At 42.9% G+C, this 13,332-nt stretch overlaps 1 protein-coding gene across 1 annotated transcript in view; it reads right to left on the bottom strand.

The window, feature by feature from the left end:
- Positions 1-478: 478 nt before the first annotated feature.
- LOC144591432 (motile sperm domain-containing protein 2-like) overlaps positions 479-13,332 on the bottom strand; it is a gene marked incomplete at its 5' end in the record, with an annotated part of 28,901 nt that continues 16,047 nt past the window's right edge. The window contains 3 exons of the mRNA XM_078395608.1: positions 479-716; positions 5,959-6,091; positions 11,339-11,435. Of these exons, the coding sequence (XP_078251734.1) occupies positions 479-716; positions 5,959-6,091; positions 11,339-11,435 (468 nt within the window). The remainder of the gene's footprint in view (positions 717-5,958; positions 6,092-11,338; positions 11,436-13,332) is intronic.

The following is a 13,332-nucleotide window of genomic DNA, read 5'->3' on the forward strand; positions in this document are numbered from 1 at the left end:
GGTGGGGGCTCAGGACTTTCATCGGCCTGCTCGGCTCGGCCCTGGGACTTTCCATCGCCTGGTGGGGGCTTCAAAAAGTTGGGAGCCTCGATCACCTCGTGGCACCACGGGAGAAGAATGAGGAGATAAGACTTTGCCTTCCATCACAGTGAGGGTATGCCTAGAGCAATCACTGTGATGGCTGTTTTGTGTAAAAAATTATATCTGTGTGTCTTGTGCTTTTTAATGTCTACTGACGTGAGAGGACGCTGGCGTTGAGTATTCGCCGCTTTTCCGTCAGGATAGTTTGTCTGTTTGTTTCTATATTAATTGTTTTTGTAAAGCGCTTTGAGCATGTGATAAGGCGCTATATAAAATAAATGGATTATTATTATTATTATTATCAACCACTGAAGTCAGGCTAACCAGCCTATAGTTTCTACTAGTCTTCTGCCCCACTCTCTTCTTGAGCAACCGAGTAATATTTGCAATTTTCCAATCATCTGGAACAACCCGTCTCTAGTGATCCTTGAACGATCACAACTAATGCCTCCACAATCTCTAAAGCCTCCTCTTTCAGAGCCCTGGGGTGTAGTCCATCTGATCCAGTTGAGTTATCTACTTTCAGACCTTTCAGCTTCCCAAGTACCTTCTCTTTAATGATAGTCATTCCACTAACTTCCACCCAATTTCCTAATTTCCAGCAGTCCAATGTCCACTCTTGCCTCTTTCTTACTCTTTATAATATTTGAAGAATTTTTTGTTATCCTCTTTTATATTATTGGCTAGCTTACCTTCATATTTCATCTTTTCTCTGCATATTGCCTTTTTTGTTACCTTCTGTCGTTTTTTAAAAGCTTCCTAATCCTCCAGCTTCCCACTAATCTTCACAATGTTATATACCTTCACTTTTTAGTTTTATGCCTTCTTTGACATCCCTTGTCAGCCATGGTCGCCTTATTCTGCCTTTAGAATCTTTCTTCCTCTTTGGAATGAAAAGATCCTGCATCTTCCAAATAGTTCCCAGAAATTCCTGCCATTGCTGTTCTGGTCATTCCTGCTTGGGTCCCTTTCCAATCATCTTTAGCCAGCTGCTCCCTTATACCCCTGTAGTCACCTTTGCTCAACAGAAATACGGCCATATCCGATTTTATTTTCTCCCTTTCAAATTGCAGGTTGAATTTTATATTAGTCACTATCTCCCAGTGGTTCCTTTACCGTAAGCTCCCTCCCTCCCTAGTCCATTACACAATTCCAAATACAGAATTGCCTTTCCCCCAGTAGGCTCAACTACAAGCTGCTCTAAGAAACTATCTCATAGGCACTCAGCAAATTCCCTCTCTTGGGGTCCAGTACCAATCTGATTTTCCCAGTCCACCTGCATATTGAAATCCTCCATGACCACTGTTTCTTACCTGCAGACAGGCAGCATCTCTGCTTAGAAGGAATGGGTGACATTTCAGTTCGAGACCGTTCTTCAAACTCTTACATGCTGATTGTATCTCCTGATGTAACTTGCACCCTACTTCCTGGCTACTGTTCAGAGGCCTGTAAATAACTCACATCAGGGTCCTTTTACCCTTGCAATTCCTCTGCTCTACTCACAATAATTCTACATCTTCTGATCCTATGTCAGCCCTTGAATTTCAAGGACTGAATTTCATTCCTTACCAGAAGAGCTACCCCATCCCCTCTACCCTCCTGCATGTGTTGTTTCGATAGGATGTGCAACCTCGGATATTCAGCTCCCAGCTCAGATCCTCTCTCAGCCACGTCTCCTTAATGCCCACAACATCACACCTACCAATTTCTAACTGCACTATTCAAATATAACTCCTTTAATTTGGTATTCACCACCCCTCTTCTTACATTTGCCCCAACTTTACCTGACCAGAGTTTTTTAATTCTTTCTTGAACTTCCTGTCCTATTACTTCTGGAGATTTCCGTAACCTCTCCTACACTTTAACTTCATCCATCCCCTTTGCTCAGGATTTCAGCATCTGCCGTGTCTTGTGTCAGAAAAGTAAAAGTGCTGCCGCAAGTTCTGGTGCTCTACCAGAGTACCATGGTTTTTTTGTAAGCAGTGATGGCCAGGACGTAGCAAGATGGTTAAAACAACATAAAGGCAGCAGCCAAGACTCAATTCCTAGTAGAATCTACTGCACTCAAGATTCAAAATCATTTCCCACTATTAAGTGGATCCACAAAACTGTTTTGTCTAGGAAATAGAGGAAGATCTTTCTCTGTTTCTATCATGAAATATTTCCTTTCACCAATATTCTTTGCAGAGATCAACTCAAAATATAGTTTTCAACCAATTGGAATGGATTGCAGTTCACCCTTGCAATTCCTCGAACTGAAATGGATCACTCAAATTTGGAATTCCATTGCAACTCAATATCAACCATGTGCTTCTGCTGCCCAAAAGAGATTAGCAATCGTGAATGTTTTGACAAAAACATGCTTTGGACCAAACCATCAGCAGTTTCATGGTACGAATGCACCCGACTTAGAAGTTTATGTACCCCTGCATAATACAAAAACAATTCTGAAACAATGAGCATCCAGAAAGCAGCCAACCTGCCTGTGCATCATCAGATTATCTGTTAGTAACCCAGTTTTCATGAAATAAAAAGATATCTCTGACCATTGCCACTTTTGATTACATTTTGTACTAAGTGTTCCACTTCAAAACAAATAATCAACCCCTGCATGATTTGACAACCAAAGTAGGTAGAAACCTAGTCAGTTTGTTCATTCATGTGAATAATCGCAAAAAGAAGCTTGACCACACATGGATGATTGGATCATACTTCACTGCTCTTCATCCATTGATTTGATAAAAACCTTAAATAAACTCAATGAATAAATGTTCTCAACGTCTGATACAGTCACATGAAATCAGCCAATCAAACAAACAAGCGAGGGGGCGGGGGGGTGTGGTTGATGGGCAGATGATTCTTATGAAATTGGGAAGAACAAATCACTGAAATGTTGGTGGGCAAACCTTTTAGAATCAACGATTGCTGTTCTATTAACTTTAAGATAGTTATGGATAAAGATAGGATGGGCCCAATTGTGAATTGGGGGCAAGGCCAACTTTGATGGTATTCAACAGGAAGTTGCTCAAGTTAATTGGAGTAGGTTGTTTGCAGACCAAGGAATGTCCAGAAAGTGGAATGTTTTTAAGTGTGGCAACAAGGCCTCAGGGTATGCTTGTTCCTGTCAGAGTGAAAGGCAAAGCGTTTTCTTTCACACAAAGGGAGGCGGAACGAGCTGCCGGAAGAGGTGTAGGAAAATAACTGCAGATGCTGGTACAAATCGAAGGTATCACAAAATGCTGGAGTAACTCAGTGGGTCGGGCAGCATCTCTGGAGAGAAGGCTGCCTGACCCGCTGAGTTACTCCAGCATTTTGTGATACCAGAAGAGGTAGTTGACGCAGGTACTATTACAGCAATTAAAAGGCACTTGGGCAGGAACATGAATAGGAAAGGTTTAGAAAGGTATGGTCCAAACATAGGCAGGAGGGACTAGTGTAAATGGTCGCCGTGGGCAAGTTGCGCTGAAGGGCCCATTTCCAGGCTGTATGACTCTATTGTTGGATAAAAGCCACAGATTAAAAAAAACAGGTGCAAAACAAAAGGATTGAAGAGTTGCAAATTATGAAGCCAGATGAAAGAATGTAGATGTAGATGGATGGGTGAAATAGGAAAGAGTCCAGCTGGGGCACAATGGAGGGGGAGGGGGACAGTTAGAGGTTACCTCTATTGGAGAATTCAAATTTAATACCATTGTGTTTTACGCCACCTAAGTAGAACATGAGGAGCTGTTCCTCCAGTATGATTGTAGCCTCACTGGCAATGGGAGGCGACCCAGGTCAGAAAGGTCTATATGGGCATGGGAGGGGAGTTAAAAGGGTCAGCACCAGGGATATCCAGGGTTTGGCAAAACCGTCACGGAGTCTAAGCTTAGTCTCGCCGATGTACAGGTCACATCAAGTACAGGAGGTCACATCAAGAACATGATGCAGCAGATGAGACCAGTACCTCATATTCTGCTTTCATAACTTACAACCCAACAGTATGAACACTGAATTCTCCAATTTTCGGCAACCTCTAACACCCCCCCTCCCCCCACTTTTCTCCATGACAGCCCCTTTCTTACACCACCCTCCCTGCCATTTCCCTTCAATCTACTATTCCTTCCACTGACTTCACAATGCACAACTCTTGAACCCTTTTGTCTCACACCTTTTTTTAAAAAAAATTCTGGGAATTCATCCAACCATCTACCTAGCAAAAACCATACTCACCTGTGTTCATCTATTACTTTGTCCTGCCCCATCTCTTCCAGCTTTCTTTCCCCTTCACTACACTCAGTCTGAGGATGGATCCTGGCCTGAAACGTCACCTATCCATGTTCTCCAGGGATGCTGCCTGGCCTGCTGAGTTACTCCAGCACTTTGTTTTTTGTACACTAGTATCTGCAATTTCTTGCACCTAAATGGTATCAGTTCATTTTCAATATATCAAAAGATATAAATCCAGTGAACTCATAGCATAAAAGCAATGGCAGTGGTGAAGCAGTACTGTGGCTGCATTACAGTGCCAGAGACCCGGGTTCGATTCTGACTATAGGTGCTGACTGTACAGAGTTTTTACATTCTCCCCGTGACCGGGTGGGTTTTCTCCGGGTGCTCCGGTATCCTCCCAAACTCCAAAAACACAGATTTGTAGGTTAATAGCTTTGGTAAAATTGTAAATTATCCACGGTGTATAGGCTAGTGTGCGGGGATCGCTGGTCGGTAGGAATCAATGGGCCAAAGGGCCCCTTTCCCCACTGTATCTCACAAACGTACACTGAAAAGGCTCAGGCTGGAGGTCTGTGATCGGGGATATGTGTGGAACAGTGTCGTTTGTGATATATATATAAATAACAGGGAGTAAAGGTAGATGGGTTGGTTAGGAAGTTTGCAAATGACACCAAGATTACTGGAGTAATGGACTGTGATGAAGGCTATTAAAGTAAACAGTGAGATGCAGACTAGCTGCAGAAATGGATGGAAAAATGGCAGATGGAGTTTGATTTGTTGCACTTTGGGATGTCACTGATGTAGCGTGATCATGGGTAAGAGTACAAAACTGCCTGAAAAGTGGCAACACGAGTAGATAGTGTGGTAAAGAAGGCATATAGTTTGCTTGGTTTCAAAAATAGGTCTCGGCATTGAGTGTACAAGGGTGGAAGTCATGATGCAGACTTATAGATTAAGCCACATTTGGAGTATTGTGTGCAGTTCTGGTCACCCCATTACAGGACGGATATGGAAAGGGTGCTGGGAAGGTTTACGAGGGTGTTGCCTGGATTAGGGTATCAGAGGTTGGACAGACTTCGATTATTTTGCAGGGAGGTTGCAGGGAGATCTGCACAAGGCATAGATAAGCTATACAGTTAGAATCTGTTTTCCAGGATGAAAAAAAAAATTCAAAGATTAGAGGGCAGAGCTTAAAGGTGGGTGGGGCAAAGTTTAAAGGAGATGTGTGGAGCACGTTTTTTTTTTACACAGAGAAGGTGACGAGTGTGTGAAATGCACTGCCGGGGATAGTGGTTGAAGCAGATACATTAGGGAATGGAAAGATATGGTTTATGTGCGAGCAGATAAATGCTGGTCCTGGCATCATATTCGGCAGACATTGTGGGCTGAAGGGCCGCTCTTGTGCTGCACTGTTCTATGTACAACAATGTCTGACTCAAGGCAAAATATTAAGTATTTCCTTTTGACATTACCAACAATGAACTAGTTACAATATTCAACATTCTATTATGAATCAGAACTCATTGCTCATTGGTTCTTCACATTTAGAATACCAAAAAATCTAACTGCTGCCATTTACTCAAAGCAATGCACCTCCAGAATACGTGTTAAAAAACAAATAAAAGTGGATCATTCAGGCCAAAAAAAACCCAAATTCTTTATCACCTATGTTCCATCACTTGGTCTCTCACTACTTCTTTCCAGAACTGAGTCAGATCAGGAGGGGCTGCAGCTCCTGCTGCTTGGTTCACCTCCGCTGCCATCACCAAAAACCTGTCCTGTGGAGAGGCCTCAACACCTAGAAAAACAAAAACAGTTTATGGTTGGGCAGCCTGAAATCACAGAAGTACATTGTGTCACTGACACAGTATAAAATATTATGCAATCTAAAATGTTATAGAAGTTAATCATACTTATCATTTTTATCTTATGTACAATATTCTAATACCATGATAACTCTGGATTACACTGAAAAATTGAATTTGAAAAGCAAGTCAAATTTATGACTGCAATCAAACTGTACAACGCCTTCCACTTCTACCCCAGTTGTGGGGTAGACTGACTCACCCCCCCACCCACCCCCCCTGGTCACTTCAATGTCATTATTATTATAATGCACATGACACTTTCAATGCCTTGTAACTGTATTTTTTTTACTGTTGGCAGACCAATTTCCCTCCAGGATAAATAAAGTTGTATTGCATCGTAGCTCAGAGTGAAATCAGCTTTGCAGACTAGAGACATAGAGAATCAGAATTGCAACTCCAATTTGCAGTTTAACGTGGAAATCCTGAACTTACTATTAATGATTTAGTATTCTTCTACAGACTTTGTTGCAACCTTCTTCAGCATAATCAAGTCAATGAGTAATTTGACAAAAGTTTCAAGGTAGTTACAAACATCTCACCATAAAGCATCCTGAAGTGTTATACATTGGGTTATCAAGCCATAATCTATATACTAAAACTCTGGTTTGTTATCTTGTTTGTGACTGAACTTCAGTCAAAACGGTGCACGATAGCGAGACAATTTTAGGCCCACCTCACTTACCATTGTCACCATTGTCACATTGTCTGGTCTACCCCAACAGCTGCTGACGACCTTCTACCGCTGCACCATAGAGAGCATCCTAACGCATGGCATCCCTGTGTGGTACCTCAGCTGCACGGAGGCAGAAAGGAAAGCTCTACAGCGGGTAGTCCATAGAGCTCAGAGGGCCATCGGAACACAGCTACCAGACTTAGAGGGCATCTACAACACACGATGCCTCAGAAAAGCCACCAGCATCCACAAAGACTCTTCACACCCCTGCAACAGTCTGTTCGAACTCCTTCCATCGGGCAGACGATACAAGGCCTTCTACGCCCGCACCTCCAGACTCAGGAACAGCTTCATCCCCAGGGCCATAGCTGCTATGAACCGGTCCTGCTGAGCCGGATGGCCACAAAGCATAGATCAACTTGCACTTTACCCTGTCCAAAACTGTTACAACTGTTTCATTTCGTTGGGTTGCTGCTGTCTAAATTACTTAAATTATTGCATCGTATGGGAGGCGCATTCCCAATCTCGTTGTACCCCTGGGTACAATGACAATAAAGATATATTGTATTGTATTGTATTGTATTTAGTGATAATGCAAGTAGTTTTATTGAAATCGGTGTTATATTTTTAAAGTTATTCACATTTTTAAGTTTAAAAGGAGGGGAGGGGGGAGTGAGGGAGAAGGGAGGGGGGTTGAGGAGGGAGGAGAGGACAGGGTGCTGCACCAATGCAGGAGGGCTTTGGGCCCAGTGGGTCCACTTTGTCTAGTTACTAATAAACCCCCCTAAAAGATCCTTCCTAAAATTGTTCCTTAAGGGAGGAACAGAAATGGTGCTATTGTTTTGTGTATTAAAAATGCAAACAGTCATAATCATGGTCAAAATCCATTTGTCATGGCTTGTTATTAATTGTGCTGGGCATCTCAAAATTTGTTGAATTTTTTCACATTTAAAAATGATCTAAATATAATGCACACATTCTAAGTATTGCTTCATGCTCTAAAATACTCAAAATCCCTTTTCATGCCTGGTTTGCTAGCTAAGAATTCGTTAGTATGATAGGCTCATCAATTAGCATGATGCCATCAATATTGTTGGATTCCATGGACCAACATATTCTGATATTTAACCAAGCCATTTTAAGGATATGTGGTGATAAATATTATGCTCTGTGGGCACTTGCAACTGCATCACAAAAGATCTTTTAGACAGACTTCTGAATATTCTGGGAATGGATGGATATAGATTACATGCAGGCAGTGCAGATTAGTTTAACCTGGCATCATGTTTTACACAGACATGGTAGGCTGAAGGCCTTGTTCCTGTAAACTACAACGTAAACACATTCGGGAGATGTCTGATCTTAATATCTTCCGATCAAACATTAGTAGTTAGGTGCGTGTTTTGTTTGACACAAGCAAAATATGATCAAGTAGCAAAAAAATGTAACTGAATCTTAAGGTTATTCTTAACCAAATCCCAGTTTTTGTTTTAAAAAGGCTTTCACATGGCAAAGATAGACACAAAGTACTGGAGTAACTCAGTGGGTCAGTCCTCAGCATCTCTGGAGAAAAAAGATGGGTAACTTTTTGGTTCAGGACCCCTCTTCAGACTGAGATAAAAAGGTCCCCATATCTCTTGAATCCGCTATCTTTAAGAGCTCTATCCAACTCTCTCTTGAAAGGACACAGAGAAGTGGCCTCCACTGCCTTCTGAGGCAGAGAATTCCACAAATTCACAAATCTCTGGGTGAAAATGTTTTTCCTCATCTCTGTTCTAAATGGCCTACCCCTTATTCTTACACTGTGGCCCCTGGTTCTGGACGCCCCCAACATCGGGAACATGTTTCCTGCCTCCAGCGTGTCCAATCCCTTAATAATCTTATATGTTTCAATTAGATCCCCTCTCATCATTCTAAATTCCAGTGTGTACAAGCTCAGTCACTCTATTCTTTCAACATATGACAGTCCCACCATCCCGGGAATTAACCTCATGAACTTACGCTGCACTCCCTCAATAGCAAGAATATCCTTCCTCAAATTTGGAGACCAAAACTGCACACAATACTCCAGGTGTGGTCTCACTAGGGCCCTGTACAACTGCAGAAGGACCTCTTTGCTCCTATGCTCAACACCTCTTGTTATGAAGGCCAACATGCCATTAGCTTTCTTCATTGCCTGCTGTATCTGCATGCTTACTTTCAGTGACTGAAGAACAAGGACACCCAGATCTCGTTGTACTTCCCCTTTTCTTAACTTGACACCATTCAGATAATAATCTGCTTTTCTGTTCTTGCCACCTAAGTGGGTAACCTCATTAAACTGCATCTGCCATGCACTCACATTTGTCCAAATCACCCTGCAACCTCATAGCATCTTCCTCATAGTTCACACTACCACCCAGCTTTTTGCTGCAAATTTGCTAATGGTACTTTTAATCCCTTCATCTAAATCATTAATGTATATTGTAAATAACTACGGTCCCAGCACCGAGCCTTGCGGTACCCCACTAGTCACTGCCTGCCATTCTGAAAGGGACCCATTAATCCCTAATCTTTGTTTCCTGTCCGCCAACCAATTTTCTAACCATGTCAGCACCCTATCCCCAATACCATGTGCTCTAACTTTGCCCACTAATCTCCTGTGTGGGACCTTAAAGGCTTTCTGCAAGTCCAGGTACACTACATCACTGGCTCTCCCATGTCCATTTTCCTAGTTACATCCTCAAAAAATTCCAGGAATTCAATGCAGAGTGTGCTCTGTTGCCCGAGGGCATGGCTGGAGCTCCAATACGGGTTGTCAGTTGGCTTAAAGAATTGATCATATAAGTGCGAGCTTAGCAACTCATCTATTACCCAAGTTGAGGAGAACCTGTTCAGCAATTCAGCAAAACACCCTTTCCCCTCAAGATAAACTTTCACTACGCATTATCACCCTGAGTACCGGCACACCACAGGGCTGTGTTCTGAGCCCCATGCTCTACTCCCTATTCACACACGACTGTGTTCCTGCATTCGACACCAACACCATTGTCAAGTTTGCAGACGACACAACGGTGATCGGGCTGATCACCAACGGTGATGAAACAAAATACAGAGCGGAGGTGCAGAACCTGGCGGACTGGTGCTCTGATAACAACCTGTCCCTAAATACCACCAAGACCAAGGAGCTGATCATCAACTTCCGTAGGTCACACAACGGGGAATACGCCTCGATCTTTATCAACGGGGACAGTGTGGAGAGAGTGTCCTGCTTCAAGTTTCTGGGCACTCACATTTCGGAGGACCTAACATGGTCCAATAACACTGCTGCGCTGGTCAAGAAGGCACAGCAATGACTGTTCTACCTAAGAACACTGAAAAAGTCTGGTCTACCCCAACAGCTGCTGACGACCTTCTACCGCTGCACCATAGAGAGCATCCTAACACATGGCATCCCTGTGTGGTACCTCAGCTGCACGGAGGCAGAGAGGAAAGCTCTTCAACGGGTAGTCCATAGAGCTCAGAGGACCATCGGAACACAGCTACCAGCCTTGGAGGGCATCTACAAAACACGGTGCCTCAGAAAAGCCACCAGCATCCGCAAAGACTCTTCACACCACTGCAACAGTCTGTTCGAACTTCTACCATTGGGCAGACGATGCAAGGCCTTCTACGCCCGCACCTCCACACTCAGGAACAGCTTCAACCCCAGGGCCATAGCTGCTATGAACCGGTCCTGCTGAGCTGGATGGTCACATCGCAGTGAACCGGCACAGATCTACTTGCATTTTATTCTGTTTTATAACTGTTCTAATTTGTTTCATTGGGTTGTTTAAATTAACACTGACTAGCAAATTAATTTATTGCATCGTATGGGAGGTGCATTCCTAATCTCGTTGTACCCCTGTACAATGACAATAAAAATATATTGTATTGTATTGTATTGTTGTCATTTTAAAAGCTAGCTGAACTGAGCATTATATGCATAGCTGCAATTAGTTGGGAATGCTGCGATGAAAGCTTCAGCCAGATGATATACTGATAGCAAAATACATTCATTACTTAAATTCCTTGCATTACTAAACATATTCACTTTTTATTTTTTACATCTAGCAATATGCTTGATAGAGAATAGCAAAGTTCATGATTCAACAATCTATATACTAAAACTCTCGTTTGTTTGTTTATTTGTGATCGAACTACAGCCAAAACGGTAGACGATAGTGCGACAATTTTAGGCCCATCTAATGGTAAAGCAAGTAGTTTTATTGAAATCAGTGTTATATTTTTAAAGTTATTCAAATTTTAAAGTTTAAATCTATCTCCTAGGGAGGGAGGGAGGGGGAGGGAGGTGGGGGGGTGGGAGGGAGGGGGCATAAGGGGGGTTGAGGGGGAAGGGGAAATGGGGAGAGGAGTAGGAGTAGGAGAAGGAGGAGAAGGTGCTACACCAATGCAGGAGAGGTTTGGGCCCAACGGGTCCACTTGGCCTAGTATCATTTAAACAGCAAGACCTGAAATTTTATACCTCCATGAAGTGATACCAGAATATCCATTGAGGCACCAGGTTCAAAGCTGCCATTACTGGGTTTCACTCTGTATTTATCAGGGGCTGTTGTTCTAACCTGGATTAGAAAAAAACAAGGATGAGGATATAAACATTACCCCAATTTTGTTCCACTTTGGGAATCACAAAATATGTCATCATCCTATCTAAAAATAATTAATGAAAGAAATTTAAAATAAAACAGATTCAACATTTGATTTGGAGGTTAGAAAATAATTAAAAATAGAACTATGAATTTGCTGCAATTTAAAAAAAAATCAATGCAGTTATTTGAATTAAATTTTAACTTACAGAATATTGAGCTCGGAGTAATTTGAATACATCTTAGATCAAACAATTGTAAATGAAACAGATTCATTTCCATTCCAAAGATTTAAGAATACTTAGAACAACATTCACTTCCACTGTCTCCCTCCCATACTGATCTCATTACCTCTGGTGATCTCCCTTCTCACAGCCTTCAACGTTACAATTCTCTGGACTACTATTGCCCATTCCTATCTCCTTCTGAAAATCCAAACATGAATGCTCTGGCAGGCTTATTGTTTCTGCCAGCACCTGTCCCACAAAACACATCTCTAAATACCTTGATTCCTTCCTATCCCCCCCCCCCCCCCCCCGGTCAGTCCCTTCTGAACGACATTAGAGACACCTATCAAACTTCAATAACTTTCAATTCCTAAGCCCATACTGCCTTTTTGTTTTACCATGAACGTCCAGTCTTTTTAAACCTCCCTCTGGATCTTGCTTTAACAGAGATCCAATCAGTTCCCCTCTAATATGCTCACTTTCTTCAAGTTCTTCAAGTTAAAGGAGTAGCATGGACACTTGCATGGGTCCCAGCTTAGCCTGCCTTTTTGCTGGTTCCATGGAGCAGTCCTTACCCCCAGGATACACTGGCACCATCCCCCAACTCTTTCTTTGCTGCCCTGACGACTGCAGTGGGGCTGCCTCCTGCACAATTTGCTGATTTTATTAACTTTACCACTAACTTCCTCTCTGCCCTCAAATTCACTGATAACTCCCTCCCTTTCTCGATTTCTATCACCATCAGAGGGCAGACTATCGACTGACATCTATTTAAAACCCACCGACCCTCACAATTATAAGAACTACGCCTCGTCCAACTTCTCCTCTTGCAAAGATGCCACTTCTACTCTCAATTTTTCCGTGCCCATAGCATCTGCGCGCAAGACGAGGCTTTCCATTATAGGACATCCAAGAAAATAACTTTTGTTGGCAAAATGGGGTTCCTCCTCTGTGGTTGTAGATGGATCTGTCACCAGTGTCCCATAGTTCTGCTCTTGCTCCCACTCCCCCCAGACAGAACAAGGATAGTTTCCCTGCTGCTTACTTTACACATCAGCACCCAAATCCCAAGAAGTCATAATTCTCCAACATTTCCGCCACCTTCAAAAGAATCCTACCACTGGTCATATCTTCCCATCCCCATCCCTGTTCAGCTTTCTGTAGAGACCACTCATTCTGCAACTCATTGATTCACTCATCCCTTCCCACCGAAACCTTCCCCCCCCCCCTCCCCAGGTACTTTCCCCTGCAATTGCAGATGTAACACATACTCCTATATATTCTTCCTTGCATCCAGCCAGAGACCCCTGCATCAATTCCAGACGAGATTCACGTGCACCTCCTCTAACCTCATCTACTTCATTTGGTGTTCCTGATGCAGCCTCCTTTACATCGGTTAGACCAAGTGTATACGAAGTAACTGTTTCACTGAACCTGCGTTCAGCCCGCCAAGGCCTGTGGACTTCCCAGGTGCTAAACATTTTGTAGGTTAATAGGGCTTGTAGATTAATTGGGCTTCGTAATTGCCCCTTTTCTGTAGGGTGAGAAATGGGGTAACATACAACTAATGTGAACGGGTAATTCATCAAGCCACATGGACTCAATGGGCTGAAGGACATGTTTTCATGCTGTCTCTTTCAATCAAT

This window comes from Rhinoraja longicauda, unplaced genomic scaffold (assembly GCF_053455715.1).
Source record: "Rhinoraja longicauda isolate Sanriku21f unplaced genomic scaffold, sRhiLon1.1 Scf001005, whole genome shotgun sequence".
NCBI lineage: Eukaryota > Metazoa > Chordata > Chondrichthyes > Rajiformes > Arhynchobatidae > Rhinoraja > Rhinoraja longicauda.